The sequence below is a fragment of the Chelonia mydas genome, chromosome 2, assembly GCF_015237465.2.
Source record: "Chelonia mydas isolate rCheMyd1 chromosome 2, rCheMyd1.pri.v2, whole genome shotgun sequence".
In the NCBI taxonomy this organism is placed as follows: Eukaryota; Metazoa; Chordata; order Testudines; family Cheloniidae; genus Chelonia; species Chelonia mydas.
The window spans coordinates 198892370-198913034 of record NC_057850.1 but is presented as its reverse complement, the minus strand read 5'-3'; the positions used below and the strand labels follow the sequence as shown (position 1 = coordinate 198913034).

Below are 20665 nucleotides of genomic sequence, written 5' to 3'. Positions count from 1 at the left end.
TGGGAGGAGGGAGAGAAACAAAGGGTCTGTGTCTGTCTGTATGCTGCTTTTGCCGGGGATAGAACACGAATGGAGTCTTAGAACTTTTAGTAAGTAATCTAGCTAGGTATGTGTTAGATTATGATTTCTTTAAATGGCTAAGAAAAGAACTGTGCTGAATAGAATGACTATTCCTGTCTATGTGTCTTTTCTGTAACTTAAGGTTTTGCCTAGAGGGATTCTCTATATTTTGAATCTAATTACTCTGTAAGGTATCTACCATCCTGATTTTACAGAGGTGATTCCTTTACTTCTATTAAAAGTCTTCTTGTAAGAAAACTGAATGCTTTTTCACTGTTCTAAGATCCAAGCGTTTGGGTCTGTGGTCACCTATGCAAATTGGTGAGGATTTTTACCAAACCTTCCCCAGGAAGTGGGGTGCAAGGGTTGGGAGGATTTTGGGGGGAAAGACGTGTCCAAACTACGTTTCCCAGTAAGCCCAGTTAAAGTTTGGTGATGGCAGTGGAAATTCCAAGGGCAAAGGGTAAAATTAATTTGTACCTTGGGGAAGTTTTAACCTAAGCTGGTAAAATTAAGCTTAGGAGGTTTTCATGCAGGTCCCCACATCTGTACCCTAGAGTTCAGAGTGGGGGAGGAACCTTGACAGTTCATGAACCTAAATTTGCCTCTAAATAATATAAATATCTTTACAGTCTATACTTTCGTCTATGTGTATTGCAAAGTCCAAAGGTTATCCATTTGATTATGAAGAAGAATTCACTGCTATTTATGCAGTATATGGGCTTGCCTGTCTATATTTATGATTACTTGTATATTTATTTATGGCTTCTAAACTTGAGTTTTACTTTTAGTTTGCTATCTGATGATTTCAGATTGGAATATGGGTTACACCTGAAAACCACTCAAAAATCTCAGTCTAGGACAGATGCATTCTGCCTTCTCATTTAGTGTCATACATTTATCCTTCACAGACTGCACTGGCTTCCAGATGGTTTCTGGGTATAATTCAAGGTGTTTCTTTGAAATATTAAGCTCTTTATGGCTTTATCACTTTAAGTGGCTGGAATCTTCAGACCAATTACCCCTGATTTATGTGCCCACTGTCAGAGCGTTCTCAAAGAGGCCTTCTAATCCAGAATTTGCCCCTTACCTTGGTTCAACAGGTTGGGTCTGTTGCCCATCTAGTCACTCAATGGTGGGTGGGATGGTGGGTTGACTGGAAAGGGTCTTTAGGTTTTGAAGCTTAAGGAGCTTTATTAACAACTCTGTGATATTACCAACAATTAAAAAGATATGACAAGAACTTGGAATAAAATAAGATCTTTTGCCTAGAAACCAGTTTAGTCCCATTAGCTAGAAAAAGGAAATTAGAACGCTAGGAATTTTGCAATCTGGATCCTTACCAGATTATTCTTGGGGCTTGTTCTAAGTCCCATTAAAAATCCATAGAAAGACCTTTAATACTTAGCTTGATCCTTTTTATAAAAGGTTTAGCCACTTCAACATGCATCCTTATGCAAAGTAAAGCTATTTTTCTGTCTTAGAAGCATATACTGAAGCGTTAAATAGTTCAACATGTAATAAAGGCAACTACATATGCTTCTAAGAGAAAGATTGAGATTATTGAAGCTAGACCCATGATAGTTCAGAGACCACTCTGCCCAACCCTCAGCCATCGCTACTGACTCCCTGAAGTGGAAACATTAATGTACACAAATGTAAAGAAACGAAGGCAAGAGTCACATGTGCAGAACAAGAACTTGTGCCCCACTCCAACAGAAATGAATTTGAACTATTATTTTATAAATCATGTTGGCATCCCTCTGTTGTGTTATAAAAATACACTCATGTCATACTGACAGTCATAAGCTTTGAATTCAAAATTAATTTTAATATTTTATCAAACAAGAGTTAACCATAAGTGCTGAATTACTGTTTGCATGAAAGATACACTGTAGAAGCAAAATTATTTTTCACTTTGGAGGGTTTTTTTTTTTTAAAAAAAAAAACCACAGGTTTGAAATCTGTACCAACTGAAAGTTATCCTTAAGGAATGTATTTCTTTGAAATCTGCCACTTCGTCATTTAACTTTTGTATTTTTCCCCCCTCAAATTCAAGTTGGGTGGAAGTGTAATTTATTCTAGTAATATACTGTAAACCCATTTATCATTACATCTATTACAAAATGTTCAGTCCTTCACTTTTGCTCCCACAGCCAGTCCTTCATGCTAACTCATTTTTAAAGATCAAAGTTAAAGCTCGTTTCAACAATCAAAGACAGGCTCAAACCCAGTTTACAACATCTCGCATTTCTCCCAAATTACTAGTGTCACAAATAAGGTCACTTAAGCTGGCAGCCAGCAGCAACAGGCTCAAATATCGATTAATGAGATGTGTTTCTGACAAACTTCTGCCCTGAACAAACAGGTACGGGTACTCTTAAAGCAATTGTAGTAACTGTTGTAGTAACTTGTATTTCTTGTACAGATACAATATGCAAGTGGAATATGCAGAAATGTTTCAAACATATTGAAGTGATAGGTTAAACCTCTTCTTTCACTTTGGGAGCTGACATGTTTCTTCATTTTCACTGAGACAAAAATTAATGGGCTAGATACCCAGCTGGTGTAAATCAGCTTCATGGCCTAATAACTTTTTACTGCAAGGTTACAAAAGCTAACTTCAAAGTTTATTTTCCCATGACAAATACACAAGCTTTGGCGACACCCTGTTATTCAACCTATTTAGTTCATCTGTATTATGGCATGAATACAAAATACACATGAGCCTTTATCCCACAATGGAAATGGATGGTATGTAGAACTTTACAGGACCAGGTCTTTAGTGTCTGGAGGTGAAATCCTGGCCCTATTGACATCAGCCCTAGAAATCCAGAAGTCAGTTGGGCCAGGGTTTCAGATTAGAACTGTTTGGGTAGCTTACTTGTTGGCTGTATTTTAAAGAATCCTTATTGAGGTTACAGGGACAAACCATCCCGATGTGTAGAAAGAATAGTAAATATGGCAGGCGACCAGCTTGGCTTAACAGTGAAATCCTTGCTGATCTTAAACACAAAAAAGAAGCTTACAAGAAGCGGAAGAGTGGACAAATGACCAGGGAGGTGTATAAAAATATTGCTCAGGCATGCAGGAGTGAAATCAGGAAGGCCAAATCACACCTGGAGTTGCAGCTAGCAAGAGTAACAAGAAGGGTTTCTTCAGATATGTTAGCAACAAGAAGAAAGTCAAGGAAAGTGTGCGCCCCTTACTGAATGAGGGAGGCAACCTAGTGACAGAGGATGTGGAAAAAGCTAATGTACTCAGTGCTTTTTTTGCCTCTGTCTTCACGAACAAGGTCAGCTCCCAGACTACTGCACTGGGCAGCACAGCATGGGGAGGAGGTGACCAGCCCTCTGTGGAGAAAGAAGTGGTTCGGGACTATTTTGAAAAGCTGGACGAGCACAAGTCCATGGGGCTGGATGCGTTGCATCCGAGCGTGCTAAAGGAGTTGGCGGATGTGATTGCAGAGCCATTGGCCATTATCTTTGAAAACTCATGGCGATCGGGGGAAGTCCCGGACGACTGGAAAAAGGCTAATGTAGTGCCCATCTTTAAAAAAGGGAAGAAGGTGGATCCTGGGAACTACAGGCCAGTCAGCCTCACCTCAGTCCCTGGAAAAATCATGGAGCACGTCCTCAAGGAATCAATTCTGAAGCACTTAGAGGAGAGGAAAGTGATCAGGAACAGTCAGCATGGATTCACCAAGGGCAAGTCATACCTGACTAATCTAATTGCCTTCTATGATGAGATAACTGGTTCTGTGGATGAAGGGAAAGTAGTGGACATGTTGTTCCTTGACTTTAGCAAAGCTTTTGACACTGTCTCCCATAGTATTCTTGCCAGCAAGTTAAAGAAGTATGGGCTGGATGAATGGACTATAAAGGTGGATAGAAAGCTGGCTAGATTGTCAGGCTCAACGGGTAGTGATCAATGGCTCCATGTCTAGTTGGCGGCTGGTATCAAGTGGAGTGCCCCAAGGGTCGGTCCTGGGGCCGGTTTTGCTCAATATCTTCATAAATGATCTGGAGGATGGTGTGGATTGCACCCTCAGCAAGTTTGCAGATGACACTAAACTGGGAGGAGAGGTAGATATGCTGGAGGGTAGGGATAGGATACAGAGGGACCTAGACAAATTGGAGGATTGCGCCAAAAGAATCTGATGAGGTTCAACAAGGACAAGTGCAGAGTCCTGCATTTAGGACGGAAGAATCTAATGCACCGCTACAGACTAGGGACCGAATGGCTCGGCAGCAGTTCTGCAGAAAAGGACCTAGGGGTTACAGTGGACGAGAAGCTGGATATGAGTCAACAGTGTGCCCTTGTTGCCAAAATGGCTACCGGCATTTTGGGCTGTATAAGTAGGGGCATTGCCAGCAGATCGAAGGACGTGATCAATCCCCTCTATTCGACACTGGTGAGGCCTCATCTGGAGTACTGTGTCCAGTTTTGGGCCCCACACGATAAGAAGGATGTGGAAAAATTGGAAAGAGTCCAGCAGAGGGCAGCAAAAATGATTAGGGGACTGGAACACATGACGTATGAGGAGAGGCTGAGGGAACTGGGGATGTTTAGTCTACGGAAGAGAAGAATGAGAGGGGATTTGATAGCTGCTTTCAACTACCTGAAAGGGGTGCCAAAGAGGATGGCTCTGGACTGTTCTCAGTGGTAGCAGATGACAGAACAAGGAGTAATGGTCTCAAGTTGCAGTGGGGGAGATTTAGGTTGGATATTAGGAAAAAAACTTTTTCACTAGGAGGGTGGTGAAACACTGGAATGCGTTACCTAGGGAGGTGGTGGAATCTCCTTCCTTAGAAGTTTTTAAGGTCAGGCTTGACAAATGAATGATTTCTGGCTGGAATGATTTAATTGGGGATTGGTCCTGCTTTGAGCAGGGGGTGGGACTAGATGACCTCCTGAGGTCTCTTCCAACCCTGATATTCTATGATTCTATGGCTGAAGAGTAAATACCGGCCTCTGAGGTGCTGAAGAAACCTTATCCTCCAGGCTAGGATAAAGGACCTTATAAATATTATGATTCAAGCATTCTATTTGTGTGGGGTTGAGAAACAGGTTCAAACTTTTATATTTGGTACATTTTCTGGAATGATGGACACTGTTAGTAGCCATTGTACCAGTTTCCCCACACAGTGTTCTTCATTCATGAGCAAAGCTAGCTGATTCTGAATGGTGATACAGCAAATTTCCACTAGTCATTTGGCACCTTGTGACCAAAGATGATTCAAAATTTTAACCTCTAGTAACTACATAGTGCAAGACTTCCACAGCTGGGTACCTAATCTAGGCTCCTAAATCCATATTTAGCCACCAAAATAGAAGGGTGTTTACTTTCAGAAGTGCTTAACAATCCCTCTCACTGAAATCAAGGGAGCTGCAGGTGTTCATCTTTAAGTGTCAAGCCACTTCTATTTACATGCCTAAATTTTGATTATAGTGCTTAACTATCAATCTTAGGTACTTATATGGCCCTCAGTACTGTAGTGTCCGAGTATCCCACAAGTAATCCACTGCCAAGCTACTTACCCAACCTCTGGGGAGATCTTTTCCCTAAAAAGTAACAATTTTCTTATTTTCATCCTATTTTGCAAACATTGTGAGAAGTGTTATCTGTATATTAAAAGTGTCTAATCAGAAAATATCCACATAATAAATATGATGCATATTCTCCCATTATAATGCTTAAATTATAAAAAAGAAAAGTTACTTATTTAAAAAACACAACAGAGATTATAAACTCAGAACAGTTACTATAATGCACTTCCAATGAGTTACAGATGCTTCCCAGGTTACGCAAGACCCAATTTACGCAAATTCGCCCTTATGGAAAAAGTTCCATAAGCAGGCTTTTCGAGTTGCGGAAATTTTTGTGTAACGTACGGGTATATGTTTCCGATTTATGCAAAATTCGAGTTATGCAAGTCTTTCCAGAATGGAACGATTGCGTATAGTCGGGGGGCGTCTGTACTTCGTGTAGAGAAAACGTCTGTGCGCCGTAATCTTGGATGCCACCACATCTTGCAACATGGGCATCCACGAACCACTAAGCAATATTCCTTGCAGACACTGATTAACCGCATCTATGAAATGCGGCCACTATTTTTGAATATATAAGATTTAATAGCACGTTCAAGTATATGCAGCAGCTCTCTAGACAGCATTTCTTCTAAGTTCCATGAGCAAGTTAAACCTTCAGGGCATGCAAGCATTTAGTTAAAGAAACAAAAACAGTTAATGAAAGACAGGACTGTATAAACATTCTAAAGCCTCTCTGTTTTAAATGAGGCCAAAACAAATTCTATGGACAGTCCTTTTCTTTCCTTTCATTCCCTACTCCCTCTTCCCCCCGCCATGTTATAATGGGCACCTTCTCCAGCATCAAACTTCTGATCTTCGTTATGCTTCTTTCTGACCCCTTACTCAGTTCAGATGGTTTTAATTGCTAAAGGCCAACATGGGGGCCTCTGATACGTACTTCAAAGGCTTTCATCCACTTCTTCTGCCGGATATAAATTACTCCCAGGTCAGTCTGCTGCTGGACATACTCCCTCTGCTTCTCATCCACCAAGCCAATTTGGTACAGGAATTGTGCATAGCCACCCAGCATCTACCAGACAGGCACACAAGAAAGGAAGCTGATAGGTTAGGAAGGCATATTTTACTTTTCCAAGATGGCCTTTTTAAAATTCTAAATCAGTCACTGAACTCAACTGAGTAAAATTTTAATTAAAAAAAACTGATCTAGTAACTTGATGTTTGGAAACATTTGGCAAATATTAAAGGTTTAAAGTCATTAGGAAGTCACTTGGGAAACAACTACCTTTTCTCTAGATAGGACTGTAATATGAGAAAAGCACTCCATTTAATTAAATACAAAAAGAATAGGAAAAAAATATGTAAAGTTTACCATTTCAGGGTCACAGAAACCATCACCAATAGCAACTCCTTTGAAGTTGATCTTAACTTTGGCTTTGGAACTATGGGTATAGATGTAGTAGCCAATAGCAGGCACATACTTCCCTGCATAAGACTGGAGAGAATGGAATCGTAGGTGATTCAGTTTGAAATAATATTGCTTTACTGTGTATTACAACTTGAGTATTTCTACATTAGACAAACTAACAATATTTTATTTCACTTTCATAGAGTTACTGCAGGTTTCCATTCTTTATTTTCTACCCCTCACTGATATGCGGCTAATTTATTCCTGATGAACATAGAGTTTAAATAAATTCATTATCAAAAATGATTTAAGACATTTAGGTTGAAATAGTCAAACCCTAAGGGGTTGGAATCACCCGTTTCCATTATTTATAATGGAAAATGCACATCCAAATCCCATAGAAATCCCACTCTAAAATAGCTTGGCTAATGATCTCATGCCTGGCCCTGGTCAGGTTTATCCTTGAGTTGGACTGGTACAGGGCGGTAGGTAACGTGCCTAACAGACGTTAACTCAGAGGGCCATTTAAGATTGTTAATACTGATGTTTATGTTTTAAGGCCCGATATACACTTACATTTTACAGGCACAGCTATATCAATCAGGAGTGAGATTTTTTTTTTCTTAAATCAACATAGCTCTGCCTGCAAAAGCTTTAGGGTGGAGGTAGTTATACTGGTGTATCACAGTATATATGCCAGTTCAATGAAATGGCATAAGCTATACTGGTGTAAGCATTTTCATACCAGTATAATTACAACCACACCACAGGATTTTCCTGGTATAATTTTACCAGCATAGTGTAGACAAGGACATAGATTTGCACAATTTACTGAGAGTGATGTCTCATTTGGTGCCACAAGCAGGAGATGTTTGGGAGACCTTCTTTCTCTTTCAAGAACCAAGGCCAAGGATTCCAGCAGAACCATTGGTAATACTCAAGCCCCATCAAGGGAGAGCCGAGCTGCTAGCCTAGTAGAGTTCATAGCATGCACAATCATATTTTGTGCAGCATCTCATTCTGGAGAGTCAGAACTGGCCTATTTTGTAGGTGGAGCTTGGAAGAATTCCACAATTCTTTTCCTCCCAATTTGACCCCTGGAATCATCTGACACAGAAGCATTGCCAATACTCTCAATCATAAATAGATTAAAATAGACACCAATCATAGAGCAACTGCAAGATCGTAAATGTTGAATCCAAGTAGGGACTCAGTGACAATACCTTTAGGAAAGGTATACACGTTTAATACTACTTCCTGGTACTCTAACCACTCTTTCCCCTGCCCTCTCCCAGACCTTCCATCAAAAGCATCTATCCCCTGTTCAGAATACCGTGAGGACTCTAAACAATAATTAGCATCATCAGCTGCAAAAAAAATGCCTTTTGCCTTCAGCTTGCTAAGAAACCTCATTCCTTCCTCTCAGACAAGAATCTGATCACAAATTGGGGCTGAAACTGGAAGCAATGCAAAGGCAGTAGCCTTCCCCTTCAGGCAAACATATCACCCATTGGCTTCAACCTATTCTGTCTCCCAAAGACTGATCATCAAAGCCCACCACCAAGTCATGTCCCAGGTACATCAGCTATTCTGTCTTCATCCATGACCTGGCAAGGCTCCTCTGTGACAAACAACTGACAAAGCAATGGGATAAGCATGCAAGATCCAAAGAAGGTATTTTCTCTGTTGAAGGAGTTTGGCTGTGGAACAAGCATCTAGAGGCAAGGCTAAACTCGAATCTGGCCACCTTTAAGGCTTTTGGATACAGCTTTTCAACTATAATAAGATTGTATGAGTATATTTGATGCCATAGTGCTAGGGAAGGAGAAGAACAGAAGAACCCATGAAGTAGACACAAAATTTAAATTCCATCATACCTTCAGAGGAAGGAAGAGACAGAATGTGTCTCAGATCTATGAATGTATTAGTTGGAAGTCTACTTATTCATATAAGCCTAACACTACAAGTTCCTATAGCACAGTTTCAGGTAGATTATAAAACATGGACTATTTAGTACCACTATAAATTACAGTGGTAAAATATTTGTCTGGTGCCAGACGGGTGTACTATACCCTTTGCAGGCAAATGATCCAGCAAGACTGAAATCTAATTTATGCTAACTCAATGAAATGGACAGCACATGGTGAGTAATGGGGTAGGCAAGTGGACTGACAGAGTATCTTCGTTTTTCCACAGAGAGCAGACTGCATGTTTTACTTTATGAAAAACACTTGTTTAAGTGTCCTCGGTGTCGTAGGCTGTATTTATTCACCTATTCCTATGAAAACTGGAAAACAGACCATCCTGAAGTGCAAAGAATAATAAAACTAGCCTTCTTGAGGCTAGTGTCAGGCACGGTCTCACCCACACTATCTTGTAATTTTTTTTAAACAAACTTCTGCAGATTTATTATGCCCCTGCCAATTGTTATTAGCAAAGAAATGGCTTCCCCAGCTAAGAAGTCAAACTGGAATCTGCCCACTTCAGAGACAGTGTAGTTGCAGAGAACAAAACTATAATGAAAACTATGTCCTTTGAGCAGAATTACACATGCATTAGCAGTTACTGTTGCTAGAGGATTTACTCTGCCACAGCTCTTAGATATAGTTAGTTACCATGCTGTCGATGAAGTGACCTGTAGCTCACAAAAGCTTATGCTCAAATAATTTTGTTAGTCTCAAAGGTGCCATAAGTACTCCTTTTCTTTAGACAAAAGAGCGGTCTCTAAATATTACCTACCTACATAATGGAATTCTTTAAAAAACAGACAGCCTAAGGGCCCAAACTTGCACTAGTGAATTACACCAATGCAAATCCTTGCATGGACACACATCTACTTAAATCTGTGTTCTATCACTTTGGCTTGCAAGGGCAAGCTTGACTACAAGTATTATATTTAAGCCAATTTAGTCAAAGAGGTTCAACTTTATGCATAGGCCAAGGGTGAAATCTTGTCTCTATTTAAATGGGAGTTTTGCCACTAACTTCAGAAAAGCCAGGATTTCACCTCAGACCTTTATGACCAAACAGACAGTCAGGGAAATGGGTGGGGGGAGCAGGGAGAGAGATGTAATTAGAAATAGAGAAACTTTAGACAGAGAAATGTATAGCTTTATAATCTGAAAAGCCATACTGTCAACAAAGTCTGGGCCCAGACTATTTGGCATGAAATGTCACTCAAATTCTTCAATTAAAAGTTAAATGAAGCAGACATAATAGCTACCATATTGCTTCTTCTAGAAGGACCCTAAAATATATTGTGCTTGTTTATTGAAAAGCCAGATGGACTGTGCCCCTCCTGCTGGCTGAATAGTGAATGGTTCCCAGAGCTATAATCTACATAACAGGGGTTCTCAACCTTTTTCTTTCTAAGCCCCCCCCCCACCCCCCAACATGCTATAAAAACCTCCATGGTCCACCTGTGCCACAACTGTTTTTCTGCATATAAAACCCAGGGTCGGTGTTAGAGGATAGCAAGCTGGGCAATTGCCTGGGGCCCCATTGCTCAGACTTCAGCTGCAGACGGTGGGGTTTTGACTTTCTGCCCTGGACCCCAGCGAGTCTAACACTGGCCCTGCGTGGTGGCCCCCCTGAAACCTGCTCATGGCCCCCAGGGAGCCCCAGACCCCTGGTTGAGAACCACTGCTATAGACCATATAGCCTGCCAACATACTTGTACATGCAAACAGATTTGTGCCCTCAAAAAGAACCTCAGAAAAAAAAAACCCAGTTCAGAGAAGAGTAAAAAACAAACAAGCCAATGTACTGTCTGGTTTAGGCCCACACATATTATTTACTACTGTATTACAGAAGCATTTACAGGGCCCAAGTGAGATCAAGACCACTACCCCATGTACATACAGTCCCTCCCCTATAGAGCATGCAATCTAAACAAACAAGAAAATATTGTTTAAGTGTTTTCCCCATAGAGAATCTCTCTAAACTTATGTTGCCAACAGATTTGTTTGAAATATCCCCTTTTCAATGAGGCACGTACGTGAATGACTGCATGTTCACAAGCACATGGCTTGCAAAAGCCCTAAAAGCACACTCTGCTCTGTGCATGCCTAAACAGACAAGAGAAGGAACAAGCAGAGAGCTCCTCACCCATCTGACTGTGGTTCATTTGAAGGTTGACTTGTTATAGCACAAGACCCAGTTTGGTTTTCTGTATTCCTTCCCCCCCACAAATGAAAATAGCTTTCCAGGATCCTTTTTAACTTGTATCCCATTATTCCTATACCTCTTAAGTCCATGCCTTTCTTTTACTTTTTTTTTTTTAAGCAAGACTAATTGAAGCGTGATGTGTTTATTTTCTCTTATGAAGTTACTGTGACAAGGGCAACACCAGTACTTTTAGTGAAAATAAACTGTTAAGGTTCTGCGGCCCGCAATGCACAGGAGGTCAGACTAGATGATCATGATGGTCCCTGCTGACCTTAAAGACTATGAGAATATGGGCATTTTAGAAGTTATTGGCAATTTTTTACAAGTAGATTATAGTATTATATTTTTAAAATAAAATTGCAAGTTTCCCTTAAATGCCAAAAAATATTACAGCAACCAGCAACTACCTTAACCTAAGGCATGACTGTTCTAAGCAAAATTGATGTCTCCAGAGATCAGCACTTAGCTTTTTTCTATAATGCCAGTGACTATAAAGTAGTCCAGTAACTCATACTGTAGGTACACTCCACAATTCATTTAGTCCCATTTTCAAAAAGGCTATAACTTCAAAATTATATGAGCAAAAACTGAAGTATACATGTGTAAGTTGCACTTCCGTGAAGTTTTAGGCATCCAGCTACTCAATTTGCATGTGCAAAAATGTAAGCATGAAAAACTGCTCATACAAGAATTTGATAGCTCAGACTGCCTCATTTTGAAAATCTGACCCAGAGCCGACACTCCTTTTTATGTCCCACCACATACTTTGCCACTTTGTTTTTACCTATTTCATATCTAATGCACAGAGCCAATAATCCACAATAAAAACAGAATTTTGTCCTTTTGAAATTAAAGTGGACTTTGGTACAGAATTTTAAAATCAGATCCTAACAATAGTTAACAAAACTTGGCAAGCACAACCAAATTTAATACAACACAGCAATCTGTCATAGGCTCATATGTAGAGACAGCTTTCTGATTCTATTTAATTTAAAAGTCAAGTCCTTAAGTGGCTGAATAAAGACTTAAACAGCTTTCAGAAAGGATTCCGAGTTTAAGTAGTTTGAAACACTATGCTCCTTACATGATGCCTCAAGCTTTATGATTAAAGAGAATCAAGGCCAAGGCCAGTCAGAAGGACAGAGGAACAGTACAATATTAAAGTTCACTGAGTGCTTGTTAATAAAGGTGCCAGAGTAACAGCACTGAAGACAGTCCACGTGTATAATACAGGCATGGTGGTACTGAATCTCTCATTCCTCACCTAGGAACCTCAAAGGTGATAGATGATTGCTTGTATTAGATGTACACTCAGCTTTTGGAATATGGATCCAAGTGGTCAACAGGAATGCAAAATACCGTAGTTCATTTTGCAATGTCAGACTAATAGTAACTGGACTTCAGCCACTTACTCATTTCACAAAAGCCTGTCAAGAGCCATTAAGTGTGTAACCAGATTTCTTGCTGAAGAAAATAGGCACTGTTAAGGACTAGGGTCAAAACTTTTATCTTTAGCCACTCAAGTTCAGATACCTAGAGCCATATTTGAGCACAATGTCAAACTACAAATCAAATATATCCCACACAGAGCCTCCTTAGTCAGGAAAGGGAGAGGAGCAGAAGACTCAGCCTACAGAACTTCCCTATGCAGACCTAATTTACCTGGGAGGTGCTGAAATGGTGATGGGTGTTGGAAAACCCTACAACAAATAGAAAAAATAAAGGGGGCATTTCCAGACATATTGAACACCCTCAGCCCCTATGAAGCTCAACAGGAGTTTCACATGCTCAGTCATCATGCCATGGACTGGTGCCCAAGTGTGGATTTGGGTGCCTAAATTTGGCACCCAAGTTTGAAAGTTCCTGTCCTAGAAAAGAAAAGGGCTCCCAAATGCAAATACCTAGCAGATGATCACAAACCATGACACCACAACATTATCTTGGTATGTCATCATTAGTACTAGTGATTTTATTTAAATATGACATCTGCAATGCCCAACATACCAGAAGAATGAACAAAGAAAAATAATAGGAGTTACGAGCTCAGAAAGGGTCTCCAAATACAGAGGCATATCTGATCTCCCTTCCCAGCCAGAGTGCCAGTTGATTCACGGATGGTTATCTGCAAGAGGGGGAATCTACACGCCAAATTGTTTCTGTATTCTGGAAACTCCTTGTGCCAGTAGGCCTCTGGGGTTTAATTGTGATCTCCAGAAGCATAAGCAGCTTGGACAGAAGATGGTAAGGCTGCACTTGGAGTCTCAATGGTCTGTAAGCCTACATATGGTTCTTGTACAAAATATCTACAACCAAGCCAAGAGATTTTACCTGCCTTCAGCCACAGACATCATGAAGAACCATACACATGAATTCTTTAGGATACCAGACATTCAAGACATTTGCTCCTCATCCTGATTAGTATCTACACTCACACACTATCCTTCTGTCACATAAGAGCTCTCTGCCTGCCAACCTAACAGTGGAGGGCTACAGGAATTTCAGCATGGGAGAGACCCACATTACTATTAGTCTATTCTCTTCCTACTTTTAAGTGACAACTCAATGTTTCCTAAGGTATTTATTAATTTGACCTCACATGGCCCCTGTGATAGAGGAGTCCAGTCCCCATCCAGAGGTTGGCAGGGAAGACCAGTTGCTTGCTCTGAGCATAGCGATTTGCAGAGTAAGGAGGCTAAGCCTGCTTGTATTCCTATCAACATACCACACAAAGACGTACTAAAGAGTTGGGGTGGATTCTGGTAGCAAGAATTGGGAAGGCTCTGCTGGGAAACAGCTGGAGCTAAATTCACTAAAGTAAGGAAGAAAGGGTGATAGAGTTGGTTCTCTTCCATTCTGGAACCTGGATGAGACGAGCCAGGCTTTTGCCTTTCTTACACATTTAGTCTCCGTTTTGGCTAAGAGACTCGTGCTTCATTTGTGTTTGAGCCTTGAGGCAGGACATACTTGCAAAACTGAAAAGATGTGTAACAATATAAAAAACATTTAGACCCTTTCCTGCTGCATGCCACAGCCCTAAGCACCCTTGCCCTTTCTCTTACAGCAAACCACTCCCCTCCCTTAATTTCAGTCACTGTGAATTGTATGCAGGTGCTCTTTTGATATACAGTAGGCTTTCACTATATTTCACATTTTCAACTACACTGCACAGTGCTTCTGAGAATCTTCGCCATGGAGAGGCAGTGATTCACAAGAACATTTAAAAATAATGATTCCTGCAGATTAATTAAATGCAGATGGAACTCTTTTTAAGTAGGTTTTACTTTTGAGCCCTGTGTTATCAGACACTTCTCTCTTTAGTGACATTAAAGCCAGCTGGTGTGCTCGAAAAGTAGGGGTGGAGGAAAAGACTAGGAAGACAGACATTTATTCAATCCTAGTCATACAGCTTAGAGGCATGCACTAATTAAAGTTCTGGTACATGTATCTTCATGGGTCATATCAAATGGACAAAGGTTTTTGAGAGGAAAAAAAAGCCTACAAACTTTTTAGTTTAATAGATAAAAATAGTTATAACCCCAAAGAAAAAAACCTGTTCTGCACACACAGTCTTTCTTAGGAGCTGAAGTAGTCATGGACATATTTTAATTTCTTGACCTATTTCTTAAGTTTTAGGCAGTTATAAAAATTATTAATAATAAATAAGGTTTGTTTAACATAGCCCAAGGGCAAATAAACTTTGACACATCGAGTGCTGCACTAGCAACTCATCAGGTGTCATGCCTGATCTGTAGAGTTCATGCCATCAAATAAACACACAATATTGGTCAGGACTTGCATCTTTGTTAACAGACCGATAGAAATGCCTCTGAGTTCCACAGCAACAAAACCTGCCGTTGATCAGTTTTTGCCTGATTTTGAAGTTACAGGACAAAGAAAGCCAGAGGCCATATTTGGTTCTCTGACTGCACTTTGGACAACTCAGCTGGCACATAATGGTGCCAGACTGAAGTGCATAGGGACGCAGGATAGGACTTCATTCTACACCTCTCTGATTAAATAAGTTTTTATTATTTACTTCTAGTGGGCACTGCAGAGCCCAGACATCTAGGGGAGAGTGAGCTTATGCTCAAGCTTTCTGGCTCATGCATCTGAATTGTTAGCTACATACCAATTACTGTTTCTATTGGTTATGCACAAACCAAAGAAAGCAAGCAGGGCTTTTAGCTCCCTTGTGTAGTATGCAGGGCTGAAAGTTATGAAAGCCATATTTTTATTTGTGGACTGAGTAAATCTATTATGAAGTCCTTAAGGGAAATTAAACATGGACCCCTCCCATGTCATTTTCAACGTTGTTTTTTCTGTATTTTAAAATTGTAGATTAGATTGCCAAAAAGCATCATCTGAAAATAAAGTTCACTAGGTGCTTCCATTCAAGACTGAAATTTGTCTCATTGGAGAAATTAAAAGTTCCTGCTGCAAAAATGGGAAACTATTGTTACGAAACTGAAGGTGTGCAAAAGTTTGCCATTAATTTTTCATGGTGTTAAAGCAAAAATAAGTCATAGGAAAGTGCTGCAGTTAGAAAGATCAGATCCTTGCAGGACCTTAATCTTACTAGTATAAATGCAATGTGTATGGAAACAATAAACCAAAGCTTTTCCATCCAAAAGTTAGCTACAGTATGTTTTGGGAAATTAGCTGATGACCTGTTTCCATATACTTCCAAGAGAAAGATCCCATTAACAGACTGCTTTTCAGAACAGTGTCTGGAAAGGGATATATAAAATTAAGAAAAGGATATACGTGCCTACTGTTCCCTGGATATACATAAAGGAGAAATATACACATCTTTTTAAAGTTACTATTTGATCATCCTGAAGCAGTAAGGACAGAAAGTGAAAAGTGTACATTTAAGAGTGAAATATGCCAGTATAAAAGGTAAGAAACAGATATTGGTATACCTAAAGAATTACAGTATATTTCAAAAAGCTTATAGTCTGCTAAGAAAGACTACAAGCTTTACATGAGAAAAAGTGATTGCTCCACTTCACTCCTCTCCTGAGAAGAGTTAATGTTTTCTTTTCCCCCGCCCATCATTCTGCTCACTGGCCTCTAAGTACTCTGCTGTCAGAGTAAGGGCAATGAAGATTTATTCTTCATGTTCACAAGTAATTATGAAAACAGTTTTCTTGAAAGTAAAATAAAAAGTTATCTGAACTCACTTCTCCTGTAACATAGAAGTCATTTTTCTGATAGTCTGGAAATAGCTGGAAAAACTGGATGAGTGCACTGAAATATAAATAAAAAGTATAAATCAGGACTACATGGAAATTAATCTCACCCCAATTAAGCAACATCATTTTAAAGTAGATTTACTCCGAATACACAGCAGAATCCCATATGGAGTTTTATAGGATATGTTTGTTAGGATTAATACGCTCTCCATTAGAAAACTCATATCACTAGGGTCTATGGGGTTTTTTGTTTTTAAACCTACTCTTCATTTAATGAGCATGTCAAATATATAGTTCTGGACTGAGCAATCTTCTGCTCCAGTGTTCACAGATTTTCTGGAAAATGCAGCAGATTTAGAGATTACAGGTCATAGCATTTTTAAATTGACCCTTGGTGTTTCAAAAACTTTTACTCTCTATGATATTTAGAAATTTCTGAATCACATGAGAGAAGTTTGCATAATGTCCACCCATGCATTAAAGTTTAACTAACTTTAGTTTTCTTACTTCAGTCTCAGTGGAACTTCATTTTGACAGTGTCAACTGATGAAGCTAGGTCTACAAACTATAGAAGCTATAAACCGCACTGTCAAAGGAAACAAAGCTGTCCTTTCAAAGAAGGCAGAAACAGGAAACTGCAACTGCCTTTGACTTATGCCCAAGCTAAGAAGGGTGTTGTCTTCTCTCTGAAGCGGTGCCACAGAATAACCTACAGACACCACTGTGATCGTAATTGGGTACCCAACACTTTGAAGGTACAAGGGTCCATTACTAAGATTATAAGAGTGAGTCAAGTTGCTAACACAGTAGGCAACCACCAGCAACCAACAACAAATAAATAAATAAAAAATGAGAGGGTTGAGGTTTCATAGGCGGCTAAAAAATTGACCACTACTGCTCAATTTCCTGTAACTAGACCCAAATTTCTGATGAAGATTTTAGACCTTCCTTCCTTCCCCTCGCCTCTGAATTGCAGGAAAGAGGGTGGGATGCATGAAAAATGTGAAACCTATAAAGGGACAGCTGAAATCAGTTTTCTGCACTACCCTTTGATTAGCTGTTCTTCAGCTTGGAAAGCCTGAAGCTAAAAGAACTAAAAAATAGCTATAAACAATGGACGCTTTGAATTAGCCTCTCTTTATACATGTCATGCAAAAGGAGATGTGTCTCATGCCTGCAGTAAATAGCCACATAGAAGGTCAGCTGGAATTTGTAACAAAGTCCTAGAGAAAAAGTTAACAACAAAAGACAGTTCCAAAATGTATGAAATTACTTCTTGAATTCCATATTAAAGCGAAGATGTCTGCCAGTTAAACAAGTAAAATATTTACTATGAGAGTAACACAAACAAAAAGGTACTTGGCGCTTCAGAGGAAAAGAGCTGCAGCTTCATCAAGCCAGGTGCTACGCACTCTGGCCCAACTCAGCAGAGCACTTCAGCCTGGAACAGCAAAGTGTGTGCTTCCGTGCTCAGCACCCTCTAGGATCAAATTCTAATGCTTAGGAATATAGAGAGACATGCATCCCTCACCAGATTTTGTGGTAAAGCAACTATTCCTAATACAAAGTATTCGGTGTAGTCTTCTACCCTTCTAAAGATTCTGTTCTGCAAAAGGACCAGTGGAAGGGTAGGATTACATTTTTACTCTATGTAGGACATAAAAACAAACACACAAAAACCTCTCAGCAATAGGTCCTTCTCTACAGGGGCAGGCCACCCATTTTGAATAAATTATTAAGATTCTCCAGCCCTGTTCCAGCACCAAAACCCATGCAAGCAGAACCCCACGGTTTCATGGAACCCCACTGAGGTTCCCCTCTACAGCTCTCAGTGCGAGATCACAGTCTAAATCTTTATTTACTTTGCTCTCTTTAGAGATGTGTATTGGCTGAGGAACCTCTGGCAACAGTTTGCTGATGAAGGGCTGGGAAAACAAGGACAAGAGGCTGCCTAGCAAGAGGAATTTTTTAAGACGGACATTTGGAAACCAGCAATTTGAAGAAGGGGCGTGGGGAGGCCATTTTAAAGAGCATGAGCAGAAATCAAGGAAACATTTAACCAAAAGTGGCTATAAAGAGTATAGGGCGCAAAGGAATGGAGCAAGACATGAAGAACAAATAAAGCTCAAGAAATTCTGTTATGGCCCCTACTTCCTACATCTAGGCGTTACAGGGATCAGGACAAGATACAGAAGCATACTCAGGCTGGCAATTTTTCCCTCATCTTTTTGAGTCCCCATCCCTCCCCCTCCACTAATTTCTCAAGTGCTTTTTTTAAAATTTTGTTTTGTTAAATACACTGGTTACTGAAACAAATCATTGAGTGAACTTAAAGTTCATTCCTGCCCTAGAGAGGTTACTGAATGCAGCAATATTCCCCGTATGTGCTCAAACTGGCAATCTCTCTAGAACTAGAATGAACTGTAAGTGTATCCACTACATATGATCCTAATGTCATGCAAAAATTCCTTGAAATAAAAAGGAAGAAAACAATTCTTATCTGTAAATGCTCATTAAAATGCTTTTAGAAGCTGGCCACAAGATGTCAGCAGTGCTAGCTTTGCGGACATAAAGATGAACAGGAATGAACACAAAGAAAGAAATGGAGTAAGGTGGCACAATTTACCTGTATAAATCTCTTCCTACATCATCTTGGTTTACTGCATACCCCGTATCATCAGTAAAACTAAAGCCAGTCCCAACCTGATAATGAAATGAAAAATCATGGGATTTGAGAACAAAATTGCTTCTAGCTCCTTAACGCTTTTTTTTGCCATGTGGCAAACCAAGATTCTGTAAAGTATATGGTTTCTCTCAATTACAAAACTGTAAATTAGGTTAAAACTAATTAGGGCATTTAAAAGGTAAGAAACTTTATTTTTGCACATTCTATGCTCTCTTTTCTGAGATAGTGATCTCACCCAATGGTGCAAAATAAACTCAAACTTTCTTCTTGGCAAGTAAGAGAAGAGTGGAATATATCCTTGATCCTTTTATAAAAAGCAAAATTGCTTTTAAGTGCACATTGTTAGTAATTTGTAAATCAGTCTATACTACACCCCGTCACACTGTAGAATGAAGAGAGTCTTCCAGTAGCACACAAAGTGATGCGACTAGCATTTGTCACATGTAGTTCTGTCTCTCTTCTTCTACATGTCTAAAGAATTGATTACCACGAAAAAGGTTTAAGAATGGACCCTGAAAGGAGAATTATCAAGGCACCATTTTAGAAGTATACATAGTTAACTTTACAATATAGACAATACACCTAACACACACACTTTCATATTTTGTACTTACTGGATTGTCAATGTAAAGCATGGAAAATTTAGATGTCCAAGGAAACTTCCGTTTAAACACTATTAATAGAAAAGGCATTGCTGTCAGCCATCAACACTTAAATTATATAATCAAGGAGTTATGCTGTGAAAAGGACTAGCAAATAGCAATACAAAGTTCTCACCATTTATCTCCATCCCAGATAAAGATAAACATGTTCCTCTAACTCATTTCAATGGCACAGGTTGGAAACAGCCATAATACTTGATACTAATATGGCTGTGAAAAAACTAAACAAGCTACTGTATTTTGCCAGTACATTCCATATTATAGATGGGGCTGGTAGCACCACCTATTATTAAGGTTGCCTGACACTTCCCCATTATAAGTCCATGTTTTCAGTTGCTTATAAAACTTTGCCAGAATAACCATTCTGGCAGAAATTTTCATGCCCTGTGTCTGCCTTGGCTGATGACAGAAAAGATCAATTTTTTTTTTAAATCAGTCTAAAGTTTCAGACAAAACTGGTTCAGTTGTTTCCGAGAATGAGGCTAGAGAAAAATACATGGTTTTGTCCATGTTAAAAAATTCTGACAACCTATTGTGAGGCAAAAATATATCACTCTGTCATGCTGCAAATCTCCTGTATGGCAAAGCCTAATAATAATAGCAGGACATTCCAATTTTTAGGGAGTTAAAGTAACCCAATTTTTTTTAAAAAAACAGTTTCATATGCTTCTGCCTATCTGGGAGAATCAAGGAAGTACTTCAAGAAGGGATGTTCTTAATCCAGTCAAATCATGTTACAAGTCTGATCTAGTAAGATTCAATCAGATTTCCAAAGCATACAGGTCTTCTGCATTTTCTGTCCCTGATCCAGCAAAATACACACTTAGTTCCATTAGCTTCAACAGGATCATGCACTTATGTTGCTTGATCAGGGTCTATCTGAACCAGCATTTTTGAGATTTAACCATTTTCTAGCCTCATCCTTCCAAAGAAAGAC

At 39.6% G+C, this 20665-nt stretch overlaps 1 protein-coding gene across 5 annotated transcripts in view; it reads right to left on the bottom strand.

The window, feature by feature from the left end:
• Positions 1–20665, bottom strand: part of CPVL (carboxypeptidase vitellogenic like) — a 94263-nt gene that overhangs the window by 47803 nt on the left and 25795 nt on the right. For all 5 annotated transcript variants that reach the window (XR_005224016.2, XR_006288979.1, XM_007053664.4 and 2 more), the window contains 5 exons: positions 19681–19739; positions 19007–19083; positions 16369–16435; positions 6983–7105; positions 6551–6682 (listed from right to left, as the gene is read on the bottom strand). Coding sequence is in view for 3 of the 5 variants with exons in the window: in XM_007053664.4 (XP_007053726.2) it covers positions 6551–6682; positions 6983–7105; positions 16369–16435; positions 19007–19083; positions 19681–19739 (458 nt within the window). In the remaining 2 variants the exon portion in view is untranslated. The remainder of the gene's footprint in view (positions 1–6550; positions 6683–6982; positions 7106–16368; positions 16436–19006; positions 19084–19680; positions 19740–20665) is intronic.